At 36.7% G+C, this 21110-nt stretch overlaps 1 protein-coding gene across 1 annotated transcript in view; it reads right to left on the bottom strand.

Moving 5' to 3' along the window:
* Positions 1 to 1844: 1844 nt before the first annotated feature.
* The window catches only part of MIB1 (MIB E3 ubiquitin protein ligase 1), a 104469-nt gene continuing 85203 nt past the window's right edge, over positions 1845 to 21110 (bottom strand). Inside the window, exons 17-21 of the mRNA XM_069568901.1 lie at positions 20842 to 21034; positions 16372 to 16450; positions 13384 to 13497; positions 10432 to 10532; positions 1845 to 8067 (exon numbers count right to left, since the gene is read on the bottom strand). Of these exons, the coding sequence (XP_069425002.1) occupies positions 7927 to 8067; positions 10432 to 10532; positions 13384 to 13497; positions 16372 to 16450; positions 20842 to 21034 (628 nt within the window). The 3' untranslated portion in view covers positions 1845 to 7926. The remainder of the gene's footprint in view (positions 8068 to 10431; positions 10533 to 13383; positions 13498 to 16371; positions 16451 to 20841; positions 21035 to 21110) is intronic.

A 21110-nucleotide genomic window follows, 5' to 3' on the forward strand; every position in this document is an offset into this window, starting at 1 on the left:
AGATCTTTCACGTTTTGTTATATTTATACACAAGTATTTTTTGGGTGCTAATGTAAGTGGTGGGCTTCCCTGATAGCTCAGTGGTAAAGAATCCACCTGCCAATGCAGGAGACATGGGTTCAATCCCTGAGTTGGGAAGATCCCCTGGAGAAGGAAATGGCAACCCACTCCAGTATTCTCGCCTGGGAAGTCCCATGGACAGAGGAGCCTGGTAGGTTACAGTCTATGGGGTCAAAAGAGTTGCACAGGACTTAGCAACTAAACAACAAATATAGGTGATATTGTTTTAAATTTCAAATCTCAACTTTTCACTGTTGGTATATAGAAAAGCAGTTAACTTTTGTACATTAACTTTTTATCTTGCAACCTTGCTATAATCGCTTATTAATTCCAAGAGTTTTCCTGTCAATTCTTTAGAAACTTGCAAATAGACAATCATCTATAGACAGTTTTCTTTCTTTCTCATCTGTATAGTTTTTACTTCCTTTTCTTGTCTTATTGCTTTAGCTAAGACCTTAGGAGGGGACCTCTTTGCCTCCTTCTCAACCTTATGGGAAAGAGCACCTAGTTGCTAAGTCTCAAAGTAATGTCAGCTGTAGGTTTTTTGTAGATGTTCTTTATCAAGTTGAGGATGTTCTTTTCTGTTCCTAATTTGCTGAAAGTTCTCATCAATTCATTTGCCCATTCATTCTTTTGCCACGGGCAAAAAAAAAAAAAAAAAAGGATTTTCTTTTTCTTTATTTGGCCATGCGGCATGGCTTGTAGGATCTTAACCACTGGACCACCAGGGAAGTCCCAAGGATTCTTAAAAGTGGAAAATTTCAGGAGGCAGAAGAGGCATTGATTGTCAGCATGATGCAATGTGAGACTCAGCTGGCTTGAAGACAAACCGGGGCCAAGGAAAGTGGGCTGCCTCCAGAAACGAGAAAGAGCAAGGACATGAAACTTCCCTAAGAGCAACCAGAAAGCCCCGACAACAGGTTGATTCGAGCCCAGGGAAACTCAAGTCAGACTTCTGACCTCCCAGACTCCTACTGTGTTAAGCCAAAACATTCATGGTAATTTGCCACAGAGCAATAGGAAACTAACACAACACTCTTGCACTATTACATTCATACTTATGGTATATAATCTTTGTGAACTTCAATCTTTCTTTAGTGTGGTTTGCCCATGGTCAGCAGCCAAAGACACTCTGATTCAATTGTCTATTTTTGTATTAAATCAGGGTTAAATTCACCTATAAAGGCTTTTCCCAAACTGTACATCAATATTTCACTCAAGATATTACTTGTTGTTCTGTGGAAATAAAAGGAAGTAAGGTCAACAGTCTTAAACGTATGAGAAATAATATTTACGCTGATTGAAAAACTGCCTTTCAGAGAGTCGCCATATCTAAGAGTGAGAACCTAACATGAAGGGGCATTTTAAGCATGAGTACATGGTATCTGACTCTAAAATCAGTGCAAACGCAGCACTGCCCAGTGGCTGCAGGGACATAGCATCAACTCTGGGACTGATGGTCACTGTTCCAGGTCTTATCTTTTCATATAATGTTTACCATCTTTTTATCCTTAAGATAAAAATAAATCTCTCAATTAGTTTTGTTATAAGAAGAAAACAGCTATTAGCCAGATGATCATTCTTTAGCGATTACTTTATGGGAGAATCGTTTTTGGTGTTCTACTTTAACCCATGCACTCATTCTATCTTTTAAACTCCTATCACTGCCCTGCAATGTATCATTTAAACGTTTTCATTATTAGTCAGTCTGGGAAATGCTTCACTGTAAGACTAACAATTTTAACTTCTCTGAATGAATACCTATCAATGATAAAAAGTAGAAATCAGATTTTCTAAAATGGGTTTATTTTTAAAATCTATACAGAGTTTCAATTTAATAAAAAATATTGCCATGAAATGTCTAATTATACAGCAATAGAAATAAACCCCCAAATACAGTTAATTAGAGGTTATCAAAAAAATTAATTCACAATTTTAAAGGTGGAATACATATGCTTTTTTTCAAATAAACAATTTTTAAAAGTTTTTGTTTTAGATGGTTTTCCTCTTAAACATCTGAGTTCTATAAATACTTAATTTTTGAACTAAACTAGACAACCTCCCAGTAACTTCAGAAATAAGTACTTCTATTAACTTGAAAAATAAAATAACCCACAAACTCTTCTATTACTGATTTAGTCATAAAATGCTAACAAAGTCAAGTAAATCATTGTTTTAAAATGTGTACCTCTTGAAAATAAAATCTACATTGGAGTTGTGAAGTGTAATAAACTTTTTATAGAAGAAGTTGTGTCTTTCATGACTAGTCGATTTACTTTCTATCAAGTTTACCCTTTAGACTACTTTTACAATATCTCTTAATCCTGAGAATGTGAGGTGTTAAAATAGGAAAACCTTTGGCCCCATTGATAAAGAGGTACCTTAAATGTAAACAACTGCCATGACAGCCTTCTAGACGTGAGCACCCATGTCTTGTATAGAACTGGAGATATATTTCCTTGTTTCTCAAAGACATGACAATTTCCTTCCCAATAAAAAGATTTGATGTATTGAGATTTGTTTTCAAATGCCATAAAGAATAAAAACTCATGTATACATCTATAAAGATCAGTTTCAAAAGATCAGCGAAAAGCATTATATAATGATAGTACATCATACGCTTTATTAATGGTACATGTTTGCATTTATTTTTAAAAGCTTAGCTCTTGCTAAGCATTTTTTAAGAGAAAGCTAATAAATGAGAATCATTTGCCATACAAAAACTATATTCACAAACAAGACTTTAATCAAATGAAAGCTAAAAAACACTGGAAAAAATACAAAGCAAAACACTATGAGTCAATTAAACTGCCTTCTATCACTAAATATAAAGCATCTAGAATGACACAAGTATACTGAACAGAAAATTCTGTGGATTCAGTCTAAGTAAGACCAGCGTTAAAGAGAGTCATGCAATTCATGATTTTCTTAAAAAAAAGTTTTTTTTAACCGAATCATATAAACAAAAGGTCTTCTTTTCATTTGAGGGGAAGACAACCTGTTTTCCAAACAGATTCTCCTTTTTCGCTAAAACAGCAAAAGGTATGAACTCTAGCTCCTCTTCCCAGGTGCTACTGCCACATGACTTGGCATAATGACTTAACACAGAAGTACTTCCTGGTAACAGTGTCATGGCCATAAATAATCCATTAAAAAAAAAAGATCAAGTGCAAATCTAAGAAAACCTCCTTTAAAGAATTACCCAAACCTAGCACACAAGCAGAATCGCTATTACATGAGCTAAGAAATACAACTTATCAATGTGTGTATGATGATAAACACACACCAAAGACCACCTTCTATAAAGTTTTAGTCGTGCTGCCAAGTTGATCATTCTTGCAAGGCACTGAAGAATTATGTAGATGGATTTTCCAAAATATAACTAACAATTGCTTAAACTGTTAAAAAGCCCTGAGTCAGAACTTTTAATAACTTCCTGAAATTATCGATTTCAGACAAAATGGCACATTTGTTTATTCTATAGAAAATTACAAGACCATTTTGCTTTTTGGAGGGAAGAAGTCATGTTTATGAAACAAAACTAAATAGACTGCACAAGAAAAAAAAATATTCAGCAATATTATCTTTTACACATTTCATCATTAATTGCAACTTGTAGTTACGGATTTAGGCACCACATTCATGTGGCAGGTCATCTTTGCTTCCTCAACAAAATAAAAATCTCAATTTTTAACTTCAGGTTTCCATCTCCTCCTTAGTCACAAATATGAATAAATGCTGGAAAATACTTCAGCAGAAAAGGAGGCAGAGCGTGCCCATGCAGCAGCTTACATTTCAACTCACCAGCTCCACTATCTAGTTCATATCTTATGCTCTAGTCTCACCCACAACCAGCCACTTACCAGCACACTGAGGCTCAACCTAAAAGAATGGCCCCCTCGCTGTAGCAAAGCAATGTATACATGAGAAAATAGCTTTTCATCAATTTTAGTGTTTTAAAGAAGTACAGCTGTAATTAATACTGTTATAGTTTTACATCTATGTAAAGGTTCCAAGGCTATACATGATTCATCAAGTAATATCAGTAAGCATTCCTATTATAATACTCAAGCAAATAAAATCAGGATGCCTTTTTGAGAGGAAAAAAACATCTTGAAAACAGTTACAAGTAGACTTAAAGAAAACACATTTTCAACAACAAGGCACACAAAATTTGAGAAGTTCTAATGCCTTGTCAATTTAGTATAAATTCAGTGCTAACCTAACTACAATGTTTAAAAAGTGTGTTTCTCCCCTCTGACTCAAAATGAAATAAACCCTTCTAATTAACAGATATTTAAAACCTACTCAATTACGACTGATGACGACTGGAAGGGAGAAGGGAAATTCTGTCTTCCCCAAACTTGATTATTCACCATCACTGTAGGTCTTGCAAATACAAACTCTTAAGATATTCAGGTGTTTCTCCATTTATATTTAATCAAAATTCTATTCCACTGGAGGAGGGAGAAGACGACTGCTGATTAATGGGTATAGTTTCAATTCTGCAAAATGAGAAAGCTGAATATACTTCTACCGTTGCTGCTTTGATAAAATCTACATGATCTCCATTTTTCTCTAAACTCAAAAACTGACTTTTCTTTTTTTACTTACTGGAATCCCTATCATCCCCTCTATCCAATTCCATCACCAATTCTCCAAGTTCATAAGTTTAAGTAATTCCTAGTCCAAAAGGGTCCAAAATTCACAATAAACAAAAAACAGCATTGGGCAACACATTACAACACAAGAGCATCATCTATTTCTGCCACGTAAAAATGACCTAGCAAGCTGTGAAATCTGAATTGGACAAATCTTAAGCAGGGTGCATTGCAATTTGCTAAATCCTCTTACAGGCTAAAGCCATCAAAAACGTAAATTTAAGAAAGTTATTTTCAACATTATCAATTAATCTTATGCCTCCGTAGCTAGATGGTCAATCTGCAATGTTTGAATTTACAAATAATCAAGCATAATTTGGCCAGCTAAACTAAAATACTTATGCAAAATAATTTTCCAATACTAATACAAAATGACCTTCTCTTGAAAAACTTCCTTGCTCCCAACAAAATGAAATATGTTTATAGTATAAACAGCAAGAATGTTAAATTATGGGAAAAAAAAACTATTAGAATAGCACCATATGGTTAAGTTGTGTGTATGTTTTGGGTCACAAAGCTGACAATATTAGAATAAAAGAAAAAATATGGTAGAGGTGAGAGGGTACAGAGAGGGAACCCTAATGACAGCTCTTCCAAAACATTAGGAAGAAATGTTATCAGTATCTTTAGATCCCTTTTTTTGAAAAGAATACTTCAAATACACAATGGCTGCATGATAAATTCTGTATGTGCTTAGAAGCTGACAATTTTTTCACCATTGTGTATCTTGCTCCTGAAGCTCAATAAATACATTTCTGAGTGAATGCATGTCAGTTTTGGTGATGGTGGTTTTTTTTTTTTCCTAACGATTCTAGGAAAAGCAAAAGCTCCTTCGAGGCACAAGATAAAAAGATGATCATGACAAGGCCACGTCCTAACTGGGAGTACTGCTGAGACGTATCATAAGAGGTAGCAGTTTCATAGAATTAGAGGAAAGTTACTTAAATAATGACGCTCTTAAACTTATTCTCTCTCACAAACTGAAAATAAATTTAAAATTATTTTTCAGGTGATTAAAAACACAAATGAAAAAACATTTTCTTTTCACTAGACAAATTCCAAAGTGGCACAAATGGAGAAAATGCACAAGTGTACAACACTACAGTTACAGTGACTTCGTAACTTTTTAATAGTTTACAGGTTATTATATTTTCAATATGGAGGAAATAAGCTAGTCTGGAAGCTGAAACTGCCTTTTAGGGATGTAAGCTTAAGCACTGTAGCTCAGAAGACCTATAACAAGAATTTAAGTGAAGTAAAGCTCCAGACTATACAATTCTCTGGTTGGTCAAGCTATGCACGAGTCAGCCAGGTGCTCCCTCCTTACAATCGACCTTGTGGAAAAAGAGAGGGGCAGCACATGGAAGAGAAGGAAAACCCTGACTCACACTGTTTACAGATCTGAAAGAAAATAGTCTGTCTCTCTATGTGAACATCACTGGACAGATGTTCTATCTTTTTATAACTTTAAAATATGGCTTCAACAACAGCCTCAGTAGCCTGTTATTAGGTAACTGAGTCAATATAAATTTTCAAATTTAAAATGTATAAAAATTTTTGCTGTTCTAAACGGTAAGTCACTCCTCTAAACACAGATATGGAATTACCGAGACTAGAGAGGCAGCAAAGTGCTCCGTTGCTCTCACCAGGACTTGCAGGGGCAGCAGGCATCAATGAGCCAGAAACATGATATTATGAGGGCTAGAGACCTTGTACTTTCAAATTTAATTGTTGCAGCAGGAGAACCGAAATAAGAACCAGAGTCAAAGGGGAAAAAACCCACAAAAAAGATATTTATCCTTAGGAGTAAACTTATACACATATAGTAGATACTACTGTAAACAGGTGATATTTGTATAATGTAGCAGCAATGAACCCCAAAACACTTACTTATGTGTATATTCATTCCAGATGTTGAAAGAGAAAAAAATAATTAGATGCTCCAGAGTAAAATAAAACAAAAACACAGATAATCAGACATATTTCTGTAAATATCCTAGTCATTCTTTCTAAATTAAGTTTCTATCACCGGTTATTTACAAGGTCTTGGATATTGCTGGCAGGTTAAATAATATCCCCATTGTTAGGTATGATGAGAGACTGTTTTCTTTATAGTCAGCTCTACTGTCTAAAAGATAATGGGAGCGAGCCCTCTGAGGACGACAGAAACAGTGACACTGGCAGAACTGACGCAGAGGAGAAAGGAGCATCGCCTACTGAGGACAGCGCTTTTCCCTTCCCGGATTACTGCTACTCAGCACATCGGGAAAGTTAAACTGAACCCCGGGGGCCCAACCAGGGCAATACCACTTCCCTGGTCAGATCAAGCCTGAATAAGCAACCCCAGGGGAAACTGAGGCCCATTTTTCACAGTCAGTTTTTTACAAGCTGGCTGAACAAAACAGTGTACAAATTAAAGGAAGAAGGGCAATTACAACAGTTAATAAGCACTCTTGTACTGGATGCCCCCACCTGCCCTGCCTTCAATTCCCCACTGTGATTGCTTATTTTTACTTTTCATGTCTCAGTCATTTTGAAACAAGTAAAACAATTTTCCTTTGAATCCAGAAAATAAGTTGAATGCAAAGTCACTATTCTCTCATTCTGTATTTCCATTTACTCTGAGAATTCAGAGACAATCATTTGGATAACTTTATGTTACCTTATAAGGAGAATCCTCGCTTCAGTATTCTTTTAATCATGCAGAACTTGTACTATAATTTTATCATTTAACATATGAAACATAATAGTTTGACTTGCACCTTTCATACGATGCATGACCTTTCTGGGTACCTGTGTCAACCCACTGTAAAAATCAAGATAAACTGAAAGACAGCTGACCATAAGGAAGTACATCTTTTGAGGTCTAACGTTTATAAACTATAAGAGAAAATGCAATGAAAACAAAAAATAACAGGAGATCCTTAAAGGACTTTCTCCCTTAGATGCAGAATGCAAATTATATGAATTACACGGATTTGATGTTTCAACTGAAAGGAAAACCAAAAATACACAGCTTCAAACACTGTTTTGTAGAGTTTTTTTTTGTTGTAGTTGTTCTGGTACATTTAGAGTCTAATTACACTCTAGCAAAGAAACTATGAGATTAAAAATTAATTCATTAGAACCTCCAACTAGCTTAAAAAGCTCACTAAGATCTCATGGACAAAATATTTTAGCTAACAGAACACAGGGGGTTTCTTAGTTAATACAAAAGAATCCTCCGTTCGATAGCTTTTCGACAGATGGGACATTCACTCATCCGGTCTCCACAGAGCTGGCACGTCCCATGGCCACAAAGGAAAATCATGTTCTTCAGACGATCCAAACACACAGGGCACATTGTCTGCAATATGAGATAATAAACAAAGTAATAAATGCTGAGCTATTTTCTAGTTTGAAAGTATAATCTGACAACTCTGCAACGTCATTGATTTTTTTGTTGTTGTAGTCAAATAATCTTTGGCTGCTGGACACTTTCAAGTTTTTGAATCTTTAAGATCATCCTGATAAAAATAGAAATACTGGCTGTACTGTCAGGTCAGTATAAAATGGTACTATATAAAATAAATAGTACATAAAACTAAAAATGCAAATGCCAAAATCTAGTAGAAAAAGGATGAAAACAGCCCCTTCAGTCTGACTGATTCTCCAGCTCTAGGTACCAGGTTGTTCTTGTATGAAAATGACACAATGCACTGCAGGAAGCAGTGGAGGATATTGCTAAGAACATACACACACACCAAGCACGACGCGAGATGTGGTCCAGGCCCAAAGCACGTATCACTCTCATTTCAAAAGAGGAAACTGAGGCTTGGTGAGGCTAAAGATGAGCCAGAATGTGAGCTTGGGCGCATGTGGCCCCAGAGCTCTTGCTTTTAGACATGAAGCTGCACTGCACTGCCTTCAATACAGACCCTCTGGTTAAAAACAATTAACCTTAGCTATTGCTAAATGTAACTTCATCAACTTAGAAGAATTCAGGAGTATATTTCTACGAAATTTTCTAGAAAAAAACACACATACACTCACAAAGCACATTTTACGTTTATAAAAACATTATCTATCTTAATACTTCATTCTGAATTATACCTTTCCCAAATAACACAGAAATGAAATAATTAAATAAAAATGTCCAGATTAATAAATCAGGCCCAAATTCTATAGGAAAATGTCATCACCAACTCTGATAATATCAGAAATCATTGTGAAGAAAGCAATAGCAAAAAAGAACTACAGTCTCACTTGCTGGCTCCATTCTTCCAAGGTAAACTTTCACATTTATCTTTGAAGTTTTGAGAAGAAAGGGGATAAAAATATCAGTTTTTATTCTAAAAAGCCAAAGTAGCTTTTTAAAACTAAAATAGTTTCTTTTTCATTAAACTTCCCAGAGGTTTATGTAGTTAATCAATAACTCTTATTTCCAAAAGTAAACACATCTGTGCAGTCCAGGGTAAGTTACTTTGGATTAATATAGCCTTAATAGCATATAAAATAAATCTTTGGTTTTTAAAGAGACATTGGGGTGAGAGAGAGATTGGAGGTTTAAAATTTTAAGAGACTTATTCAGATGCTTTCTCTTGGTAACCCTGAAGGGGTAAGAAACTGCAACATGCCACAGAAAATGAGTTTTAACTATTTAAATACTTCAGTGATTAAATATGGACATAAAGTTATCTAAGAAAGAAAAAACTTCAGATAGAAAAGACAAGAGTGGAACTCTGAACAACTGCATGGCAACACTGATGTGACTGCCAACTGAACAATACCCTTTGTGCTCAACCCTTTGAATTAAATCAGATTTAATTGCTGGGTCAAATGGTAAGATAAGAAGGAAAAAAGACTTTTTTAAACCAGAATCTGTAAGTTTTAGGTAACATCTTCATTTTAATGTTGCTTTTATTAAATATTAAGCAGATATGAAAGAGTACTTCTGTTGGTATGTATAATATATAAAGAAACAAATAACCACCACCCAGCTTAGGCATGGATATGCCCTCCCCTACCCCTCACTGATAATGATGTTTCTGAATTTAACATTTATCTTTCCCTTGCTTTTCTTATGGAGGGTGTGTGTGTGTGTGTGTATCTTTTTCTCCTTTTCATTGAAGTATCACATCTATAGAGAAAAGTGCACAGGTCATAATGTACAGTTTAATAAAAGCTCACAAACCAACCAAATGTAAGTAAATAACTTAGGTCATGAAACAGAACCATCACTACTCATCAAACTGCCCCCATGTCCCAGCCAAAAACAACCACCATCCTTTGATTTTAAACACTATCTGTGTGATTATTTTTTCCAAGTTTTCATCCCCAAACAAAATCGTACTTAGTTTTATGAGATGACGACAAACTTTCCCAAAATGTTTTTACTAATTAATATTCCCATCAGCACTGTGTGAGTTGCGGCTGCTATGTACTTTGCCTGAACACTCGATACTGACAGTTTCTAACACTTCCTCCCTCAATCTGACAGGCAGGAAAAGTGTGATGGAGAATTTTTTCACGTTTGGTGAGGTGAGTCTCCTATTTTGTCAATTACTTGGTGAAATCTTCTAATCAGATCTTGCTGACTGCAAATATTCAAATACTACAAGGGACACACTAATATGAACCATGCTTGCGATGGACAACACTAGTACTTTTTTAGAAGAAGATGCACTGGCGCTCTTGGGAGGCGCTCTTCACCGTGGAGAAGCACCATTACCTGTTCTTTGATGTCCTGTAGCTGCTGCTGCAGCTTTTGCACGTCCGCATTGACGTTGGTATTATCCTTGTCCTTCTGCAGCACCGGAATATTCCCACTGGCTAAAGCACACACAAAGAATCTTAATGTTATGACTGTTGTGAAGCAAAAATGATTTTTTAATTTCAAAATTATTATTTTATTTATTAAAAACACAATATTATTATTATTCAAATGCTCTTAAAAAACTTTTTTCCCATGTGGACAATGGATACAGCAGTGACATTCATGTTAAAGTTCTTCATTTATAATCTTCAAAAAGAAATAGGTTTACACATTAATTTCTAATTATGTTTAACTCAGGTGGACAATAACCCACACTACAAAGAGACTTCCAGGTTTTCCAAGGCTTTCCTGTTGCTACTGATCCGAGATGAGGAACTCCGTGAAAGAAAGGTCCATGATACCTACTAAATGGAGAGAAATTTTTTACCTCACTTTGCCTATTCTCTAGATACTTGGACTTTTACTCTGGTTAATCTGTCCCCAAGATTTTTACCCTGCTCTATTGGTGATAAAAACAAACTGGCTGGAGATATGTAGTTTTTCAATGCAGAAGTGCTGTGTATCTCTCTTAGCCTGGCAAAGCAATAAAGCTATCCTTTTTTGCTTCACCCAAACCCCTGGGATTTGATTCTGCACCAGAGTACAGAGAGGCTGAGCTTTCAGTAACAACCTCACTTCTCTGATAGATCTAAGAAGAATTGTTGATTTTTCAGTTTGTCCTGCTTTATTTGTTGGGATGGAGTGGTGACTTCTAAGACCCGCACATGCTGGATTGGAAGCTTGAAGTATAGCCCCATTCTCTCTGGTCAAGAAGAACATCAAGGTCTAGCTGATGGTGTGAGCTTTCCACTTATCAAATTATTTCTGATTGAAGAACTAATTCTTTTACCTGGAGATGAAGAGAGAATGGAGCTGGCTGCTGCTCTGATGGACCCCAGAGATAAAGCTCATCTGAGCCCACCGGACCAGTCTTTGCCTCCAGCTCCTCCCATCTCCTCCAGCCCTGCACTCGGTGCCTGCCATCCTGCTTTCTTCCCTAATCCTAGGGTTCTCCCAGGTCTCTTGCTGACAGCTCTTCTCCAAAGGCCCACTCCAGGGAACGTCTAGAGAACATCCAGGGACACAGCAACAGTCACATGACACAGGAGTGCCAGCAATAATGTTGTTTTGGAACTTTGTTTACAAAATCTTCTCCAAACTGTTGCTGGGAAAGAAGACGATGGTAAGAGTTGCTCACCCTGATGTGAACTGTGGCAACCAGTATAGAGGGGTCTGTTGACTGGAGGAGGAGCCCCCCAAGCCTCATCAGTGTTGGGAGTGTCCTGAGTCTTGGCCCAGGTGGGACTGAGCTTCAGACCAAGTCTTTGGGAGGCACCGTTAGAAGATACAAAGCTGCCTGGAGCCAGGGTGGAGCTACCAGTAGAAGAACCAGGGAAGGAAGCAAGCAGAGGATGGCAGTGTGGTTAAGGCTGCAGAAGCAGAACTAGAGAAGCTCATGCTGGAGTAGATCCGGGAGAGCACCAGCATTACTGTTTGCAATAATTCTTTTAAATTATTTTGAGAGATACTTTTTTAACCTTTAAGAATCATTGTAGTTACATTTATAATACTTTCTGTATCAGTTTTTAGGTGTTAGAAACTGGCAAGAAGCCTGAGAGGAGGCTTAATTTGGGAAAATCTATCTTTTTCAACAGTGTCAATGTGAAAAACATTTTTACAAATGAATTTTGGCTCTCAGGCACTGATAAACTGAGGCATTCTAGTGTATGATATGGCCACCATCTTCAAATGAAAAAGCAGGCACTTGCTGTCCTTTGAAATATCTGCTGTATCTATGCTGCTATGTGTGCATGAGTTAACCTGCTTTTATGGTTGTATTTTTTGTGTTGAATATCTATTTTGAGTCTGCATCATTATACTTTGATTATTCATAATTTTTCACTTTATGTAACTAACGCATGTTGACAATAAACTGTAAATAAAAGAAAAAAAAAACTGGCTACACTAACTTTATTCCTCATCCTACATAGAACAAAGTAGTCAAAGAGACCATCCAGTTTACGTCTCGTGCAGAGATGAAAACTATTTTTATACCGCTGTACTACAGGTGACCCTTGAACAACACAAGGGTTAATCAACAAATAACTTATAGTGGCCCTCCAAATCCATGGTTTCTTCACATTACTGGACTCAAACAACCACACAGGAACCATGGAGTCCTGCAGTATTTACTACGAAAAAATATCCAAGTTTTGGGAGTTCCCTGGTGGCCTGTGGTTAGGATTCCAGGCTTTCACTGCTGTGGCCTGGGTTCAATCGCTGGTTGGGGAACTGAGATTCCACAAGCTTTTTTTGGTGTGGCCAAATAAAAGATTCAAGTTTAAGTAGACCCTGGCAGTGCAAATCTATGATGTTCAAGGGTCAACTGTACAGAAAGGTTGAAGGTAAATAACTTACTTTTCATCTTTCCACTATTCACTGGGTTACACTTCCATTTATCTATAGTTACTCCGTCACAAATAATGACTATTTCATAAAATAATTAAACACAGTAGGTAAAACTATTACATAAAGGAATAAGGTTAATACATGTGTAAACTGAAAAAATAATTTTTAGTATGATGTCCTCCTGCCCTGAGACACAATAAATTTCATCTTAAAAATAGCCAAAGTATATTTAAGAATACAATACTTTGTTATAAAACACACATGGATATTTCCTTAAAAGACTAATGCTTAAAGCTCCAAAATATCACAAGTTAGAAAAATCCAACTTCAGGTTTCCTATAATGTGCCTGTTCCTTGCAGATTCAACTCACAGACCCTCTGTTTTACAAGCAGACAGTACAGTACCCCATGAGAAGCTGTGTCTATGAAAGTCCCAACAAAATCAGAAAACCCACTTACAGATATCATCGGTGGCATCCTCTGCACTTTTCCCTCCACAGCACATGATGAAGGGCACTCTTCGCTCAACCACTGCCCGACATTGCACACACTTCTTCATCAGGCTGGCACAGTCTGCAAATGGCAACACAACACATCTCACAGAAGAAAACACGAACAGGGTTGCCTTCCTCCACTCGTTTAACAGTGAGATAAACACTAAGTTACAGTGATACACAATTCTACCTTCTCAAGATGTTACCTACCGAAGAAAGCATATTTTTCACTGGTAGCCTCTAGAGTAGAAATCCCATCATTATGAAAATAACGGCATTTTCTAATACACTGGAATAAACTGAGGGGAAGGTTCAAATTTTTTTAAAAATATGTAACATAAATATTTTAAGATCTTAAGGCTTAAGAACAAAGGAGGGAGAGAACTTTCATGAATTTAACTACTGTAACAAGAATTATAAGGCTGCCAGCATGATATTTTTTAAAACTACTTTCTTTTGTTAAGTATTTTATCACTAGTCCCTTCAATTCCTAAAATATACTATACAGTTCTCTTCCTCCTATCAAACTGATGCAATCTAACAAGAAAATTAGTGACTACTTTTTTAATGTTAGCAGTCAGGACAATTCATCATAATGGACTATCTTTCTAATACCTCTATATTAGAGGTAGAATGCTTTCCCATTCAAAGAAGAAATTCTCAGGCACAATTCTATGTTATGGACTATTAATATTACACCTAAAGTTATTAATTAATTATAAAATAACACATAGTGCTTCAACACATCCTTTCCCATTAGCATTTATTATGAAAAGTATATTCCGTATCTTAGCCTATGGTACCAAGTGTCCTTGTCAATTCAAAAACAGGAAAAATAACAAAAACTGTGGCAGGGTATCTTTATGATAAGACAGTAAACCTTAACAAAGCACAAAATCACCAGTGTGGACAAGGGGGCCATAGACTCAACAGTGCTGATGCTGGTGGACAGAGCAGCTCTGGCAAGGACGATCTTGTGCCAAGGCCTAAAAGGAGATGGGTCAGATGCTAGCCTAGGCAAGATGAACCAGGTAGGACCTACTGCTAGCAGACAACTGGTTTGGGATTTGCCTTCAATCTGAGGGCAGACTTTTTTCTCTTGAATTTATAATTTAACAGCCAGAGTAGTAATATGTAGCCACTATTATTTCAAATAGATAGCATCACCTACTCAATGAGCAGAAATTTGAGCAAACTCCAGGAGATAGTGCAGGACAGAGGGGTCTGGCAGGCTACAGTCCATGGTGTCACAAACAGTCAGACACAGCTTCGCAACCGAACAACAACAAATTATTTCAAATTCCTGTAACTATTAAGTTAAGTTGTTATATTATTTATATAAAATCTTTCTTCAGCCTGTCCAAAGGGCTGTAACTTCTCCTTCCTTGATGACTGTGCTGTAGAGACTGGACCACCTGCTGTACTATATACTCCTTGAGAAAGGGATTTTTCCCTGCAATTTCAGCTTCTCTAGCAAATATATGTTTACCAATAACAAGATATCTGTAAAAAGGAGAAAGCAATCTACTTTTTAGGTTTCTTACGAAAATAAATGAGGAAATACTCAAAAAGAGATTATAATAGTTGGCACAAATCAAGAACTCAATAAAATCAGCAGCTGCTCTCGTTATATTCTAAAGCAAAAATATAAAAACTCTGGGGAACTCCTGAGGGAAAATATTACACTAAGGCTCTAGAGTCCACATTACCAACTATTAACTATAACCAGCTTTATGACAGGGTCAGCAAACCATAGACTGCAGGCCAAACCCAACTGGTCACTAAGCTTTTATAAATAAAGTTTTAATGGAAAACAGTCCCACCCATTTGCTTACATGTTGTCTAAGGCTGTTCGTGCACTACAATGGCAGAGGCAAGCAGATAGAAAGGGCTGAGCTGTTACTGCAGAAATCACAGGGCCCACAAAGCCAAAAATGTTTTCTAGTTGACCTTTTACAGAAAATGTTGGCTAACTCCCAGGCTATGAAAACTTGCATAACCTGAGCTCTTTTTACTTAAGACAGAATTCTCTTTCTTCTTGCCCTCTGACAGCTGATAATAGCCATTATACCAGTCTCTGGTGAACAGAAACAATTAACTTTGAGCAGAATGTTACAGCAGAAAACCTTGATCATTTCTTAGTTGACAAGTGGCCAAAAAAAAACCAATGCTTAAAGCAAATCTGTGCCAGTGAGATTAATCTATCACACAGTTGTTACTTTAGTCAGATTTTATACTAAAAACCAACACCTAAGTGACTGAACTATTTCATAAGAGGAAACACCATGTTTTAGCTTGGGCCCATTTAAGTATAAACTGTTAAACATGTTTAAAATCCTTCACTGACAAGTAAAAATTAAAAGGGAGAACATTAACACTAAATTTATTAACTTGCAAAGAACAAGGGAGATATGTAAAAGCAAAGGTTAAAATGCCTCTTAAATTTTAATATTACCTCCATAAAGAAAAGATTTCTATAAGCTCTCTTGACACAGAGGTTAAGGAAGGTTAAGAAGGCCAGAAATTATTGCCCCAAATAGCTGCTGTGAGTGGTTCAGCAGTGGAGAGTGTACACAGGAGAGGCTCCACAAAGGTGCAGACGAATGAAGACACGTTCATTTTACACGTGGAAAAAGGCCATACTAAATGTTGCAACGCGCATTTTTGGAAACAAATTTCTCCTGTATGTGAGAAGAGGTCATTTTATTTCATTTGTGCTCACACACAAATGAAATAAAAAGTTGAGCTGGGGGAATGCAGTGCCTCCAGCTTTTGCTGACACTCGGGACTAAGGAGGGAGAGCGGTGACATCTGTACAGAGAACAAATGGGGAGTCCCAGAGGCTACCAACTCCTCTGTTCGTGAGTTACTTTTTAAAAAAATTCAAAGATATAATTTGCTTCGCTTTCTATTTTTATGATAATTCTGAGGAAGTTCTGTTTGGGCTACTCACTCTCACAAGCACACATGTGTCCGCATGGCTGAAAAAGAACAGCTGCTTTCTTGTCGGAGCATACCACGCATTCTTCAATCTGCGAAAAAGAGGGTACAGCATAAGCGTGAACATCTACAAGTAAACCGAGTGACTCTAACAGCGCCTTTTGTATCCAAATGCATTGCTCCTCTGTAAGGAAACTCTTCCACACAGAGGAATTTACCACAGGCTTCTCCTCTGTCCTCTATCTAGTCTCTTGGTCACTTATTTTCACATTTTTTTAAACACCCCATCTACGCTGGCCTCGTTCTACCTCAGTCTCCCTACCTGTCTGAAAGAATGACATCGAAAATTCCACTTCCTCCGAGGTCAGGGAGAACAGACTAGACTTCAGTTTTCTTTTTTTGCTTAAACTACTTTTGAGAGAAACATTAAAAGGACAAATGACTGAGATAAGATAGATTTCTAACATTCATAAAAGTCTAACCAGATTAGCCAGACTGCTGAAGCTTGAGGAGGAGGACGGAGGGGTCTATTGATCCACATCTGAGGAATGCCACCTAGCACATCCTTTCCCAGAACACGGACCCTCCCCCCAGCCACTGGCTGAAGCCCAGAGCTCTGACTAGTCTTTCCCCTGATCTCTAAAACCACAGCCCTCCACAGAGTAATCGTGATTTCCCTCAGTTTTTCTTCCTCTTCTCCACTTAATCTGCGTTCTGCGTATAATCTGCGTTCTGCGTGTAAAATAATTTCTTAAGCTTGCTCTGGTTCTCCAACCCCCACCTGCCCACCACCCTTGGCCCCACATTCACCTTTCAGTCATCCTCCTTCCTTCTGATACACATTCACCCCTACTTGTGTCACTTAAGAATACTGTCCACCTAAGAATACTCTTCACCTAAACAACCGAATATTGGACCTTCCCAACTTAGACCTTGCTATGGACACAGTAACTTCGTGGGAAGCAGTAAGACATGGTTGGTCAGAATCTTAATGTTCCTGGGTTCCAATTCCAGCTCCAGTACTAACAAGTTACCTAACACTGTGGAGATGAAGCTTTTAAAAACTCTGAACAATAAAGAACAATCCTTCTTCACAAGGTAGTAAGAGTCAATTAGAAGACAGGGAGAGGAGTTAGGTTGCCCTTATTGAGGTATATCCTAGAACAATTCTAACTATCAGATTTTGGGGGGGTGGGGGTGGATATCTGAAGTAAGACAGAATAAGATAGAGGAGTAGAAAGAGTTATGAGAAATATTTAAGAAGACTTGGTAACTAATAAAATGTACAGAATAGAGAAGAAGAAATCTAAGATATCTGCTAAGTTTCTAACTTGATATAAAACAGTTGAAAGAAATATAAATTTCAGTCTCCTACAGCTTATAAAATGCAAGACCAGGGTGGTCTTTCCAAGTCTACGATTACACATCCAGGCTTTAGGCCTGTTCAAGATCTGACTACAAAGAAGGGAACGATGACCTTGAGTCCCCAAGCTGCTAACACTATGCAGTACACCAGCACAACCACAGGAAGGGGAGCAAAAACAGGAAGACTCTGGAAGAGTGGCTAAGGGACCCATACCCTGGAGACAGGTATATTTTTCATAGCTCCCAAGAAAGTCTTTCCTTTCTCTAAAGGAAGGAGTGAGGACCATGGTAAGTCTCAAAGGTGTGTGAGTTAGCTATCTGTTGGTTAGTAAGCTAAAAAGAAAAGCAGGCACAATCTGGGTGAAAGAAGAAATGAAAATCCCAAACATCAGCAGCTAGAATTCTGACTGATTCAGCCATCTCTACGTGAGGGGTATCTTCATATAAATATTGTAGGAATTATACGTGCTAAAATACTGGCCAAACATTAAAATGTGACAGTTGAAAAAAGAAAAAGAATAAATTAGATACTATGTGTAAAGTGTTTAGTTCAACGCTTAATATACAATCAGTGCCTAACACATGATGATTCTCTGCTCCTCACTATATAAAAGATGCGTTGATTCCCAACACAACTGTCTATATATCTGAATTGTTTATAAAGACGTTAAAATAATCTAGCAAACCAATATAATAATCACTTACCCATTCAGCTATTAATTCTTTAAAAAGATCTTTCCAAGCATAAATGTTACCCCTTCTGGGTTTTCTCCCCAGGTTACATACCCAGGAGTGGAACTACTATATCAAAGTATGTTTATTGTAAAGGTTTGTATATATATTGTTCAGGATGGTCTCTCAAAAAAAAAAAGTGACCCCAGTGATTCAGCCAACTGCAGTGTTAAGAGAGTACTCATTTCCCACTTCCCTGGCTAGCAATTTTTGAAGTTTGTTTTTGCTAATTTGACAAGAATGGTTAATAATAGTTCATAATTTCACGTGTATTTCTTTAATTGCTAAACAGACCAAGCTCATGTATTCTTCCTCATCCAAACAACAGTTTTACAATTTATCTTCATGAAGATGTTCATGATCCTTTAGCCACTTGGGGTCACTATTTCCTTATATTCAAAGGTTCCACAACCAACCTGACAAACCTCTTGGGAGGGTATATGTAAGTTCTCATCCTTTTGCACAGGAATGAAAATTCTGTAACTTAAAATACAAACAGAAAGCTTTCTGATTCCTGGAGTTCAGAACTGGACTAAAAAGGAGTAACAACATATTCCTTCCTTTCTACCTTCCTGTTCTGTCAACCCTCTCTTGGAGACACTGGTTTTAATTTTGTTTGTATAACATAACACAGAAGAAAGAATAGGGACTTAAGAATCAAGAAAACTGAGTCCAAGACCCAAGTATCAGTGTACTTCTTTGAGATTCAGTTTTTTCAACTGAAAACACCAGAGTGACCAGAGGATCAGTAAGGGTTATGAGATGAGACTTCGCTTTACAAAACCCTGGGATCTAAACTCACTTCACGTCTCTCTTAAAGCACTGATGACATCCCTATACAGAAGAGTAGCTTTTACTGTTAAGTCATAGTGTGTCAAGAGATTACTAATTTATAGCAGGGAACTATCATATACATCTCTGACTTGGTTATAAAACAAGTGCTCAAGAAACGTTTTTGAAATAGGGTTTAATCTAACAAAAAGTTTTAAGCACAACAGCAGAACACACAGAATCTAAAAACAAGAGAATGACTTAAATTTTTATTCTTTCAGATTCTTTCCCAAACTGTTACTCTGTCAGCAGGTAACTAAAGCAAATTATAAATACCAAGTAAAGCAATTCACATTAATTTATTAAAGCAGCGTTGACACCAACGTAATGCATATGAAATGCCAACACAGTGCTTGGCATACGGTGAGTGCTGCCAGTATATCCTTCTCCCCTTTATAAACAGGTTAAACAATTACATACGTACTACTAATCCAATACCTCTCACCCCCAAATAACTCCTGGAACTTTTTCCTGTGCCTAAAATTTTACCAATGATATAGTCATTTGGATCATAAAAAACATACAGTCTTAGAAGAAGTTCTATGTAAATACAAGAAGCACTGGCAAGATTTCACCTTTCAAGTCACTCCCAGCTAGTTCATCATGAGAATTAGTGCCAACTTGTTTCTAATAATGAATGTCAATGTATAGCTTAGGAAATATCTAGAGAAAAATAAAAAGAACAACAAGGGAACGAGAAAAGAGTATAACCTTCATAAATGAAGCCAAAGAAAACCAAAGTATCTTTTGATTTAAGCTACTCACTTTGAAAGAAATTATTTGTAAGAAACTTAAACCTCACTTTACGTATACACACATTGAGAAAAACTAAAGAAAATCAATTATTTCATAAACTAAAATGAGTAAGATGATAAAGCACTAAGTTACATGGGGAAAAAAGAAAGAAACCAGAAACTCGGAAAAGAATCTGCTTCTCAAAAAACAAAAGGAGTCAGATGAGATAAAAAGTTCAGATATACAGAATTTGGCCATAAATAATTACAGGATTATCAGACTTCATCTGCCTACTGAAGAGTGGGATACAATATCAAATGAGCAGCATCATCATTCTTTCCAAATATGTCTAAGTTGAAACTAATCAAGCTGTGAGATCTAACTTCCAGTTCAAAGAAATAAAAAGGATATAGAAACAAAGCACACCATGATAACACAATCAAATAAATCCAGACTATGTGACATTCTACTGAAAAAAATCAACTGGTCTTCTACAAAGAGGAATACAAAACAATTCACGCACTCAAAAGACCTGTAATATACACGTAACTAAAACCACAAAGTGGAATTAAACACATCTTTAGGTGATAAGGGACTCTGAAAGTAAAATAGTAGACAACTTTTATTTTTAACTAATAGTGTAGTTTACATGTTTCAACTGGTGTCTTGATAAATGTATAAATAATACATTCCCATGTTTAGATCTTGCTTAGGAAGAACAAAATTAAAACAGATACACGGCATCATATAATCTTATTTATCATTAACTGTAGTCTCAGAGATCAAACAATAATAAAACGCTGTATGAAAAACATATTACCTTGGTCCTGGACTGAACTTGCTCTTTACAGAGGAGGCATTTCTTGACTCGTGGCGAACATAGAGAACAGGTAGCAATATGCCCACACGGGCCAAACAGGGTGTCTCTCTTCATATCGGAGCACACCATACACTCTTCTAAGGTTTCAGAGTCATTACTGATCATAGAAGGACTTCGAGAGCCCACCTGACCACTAATAAAAGAAAGTAATTCCAATCAAACCTATCAGAACATTTGTTAGAAATTCATTAATTAAAATGTTTTAAAAC

The sequence above is a fragment of the Ovis canadensis genome, chromosome 23, assembly GCF_042477335.2.
Source record: "Ovis canadensis isolate MfBH-ARS-UI-01 breed Bighorn chromosome 23, ARS-UI_OviCan_v2, whole genome shotgun sequence".
Classification (NCBI taxonomy): domain Eukaryota; kingdom Metazoa; phylum Chordata; class Mammalia; order Artiodactyla; family Bovidae; genus Ovis; species Ovis canadensis.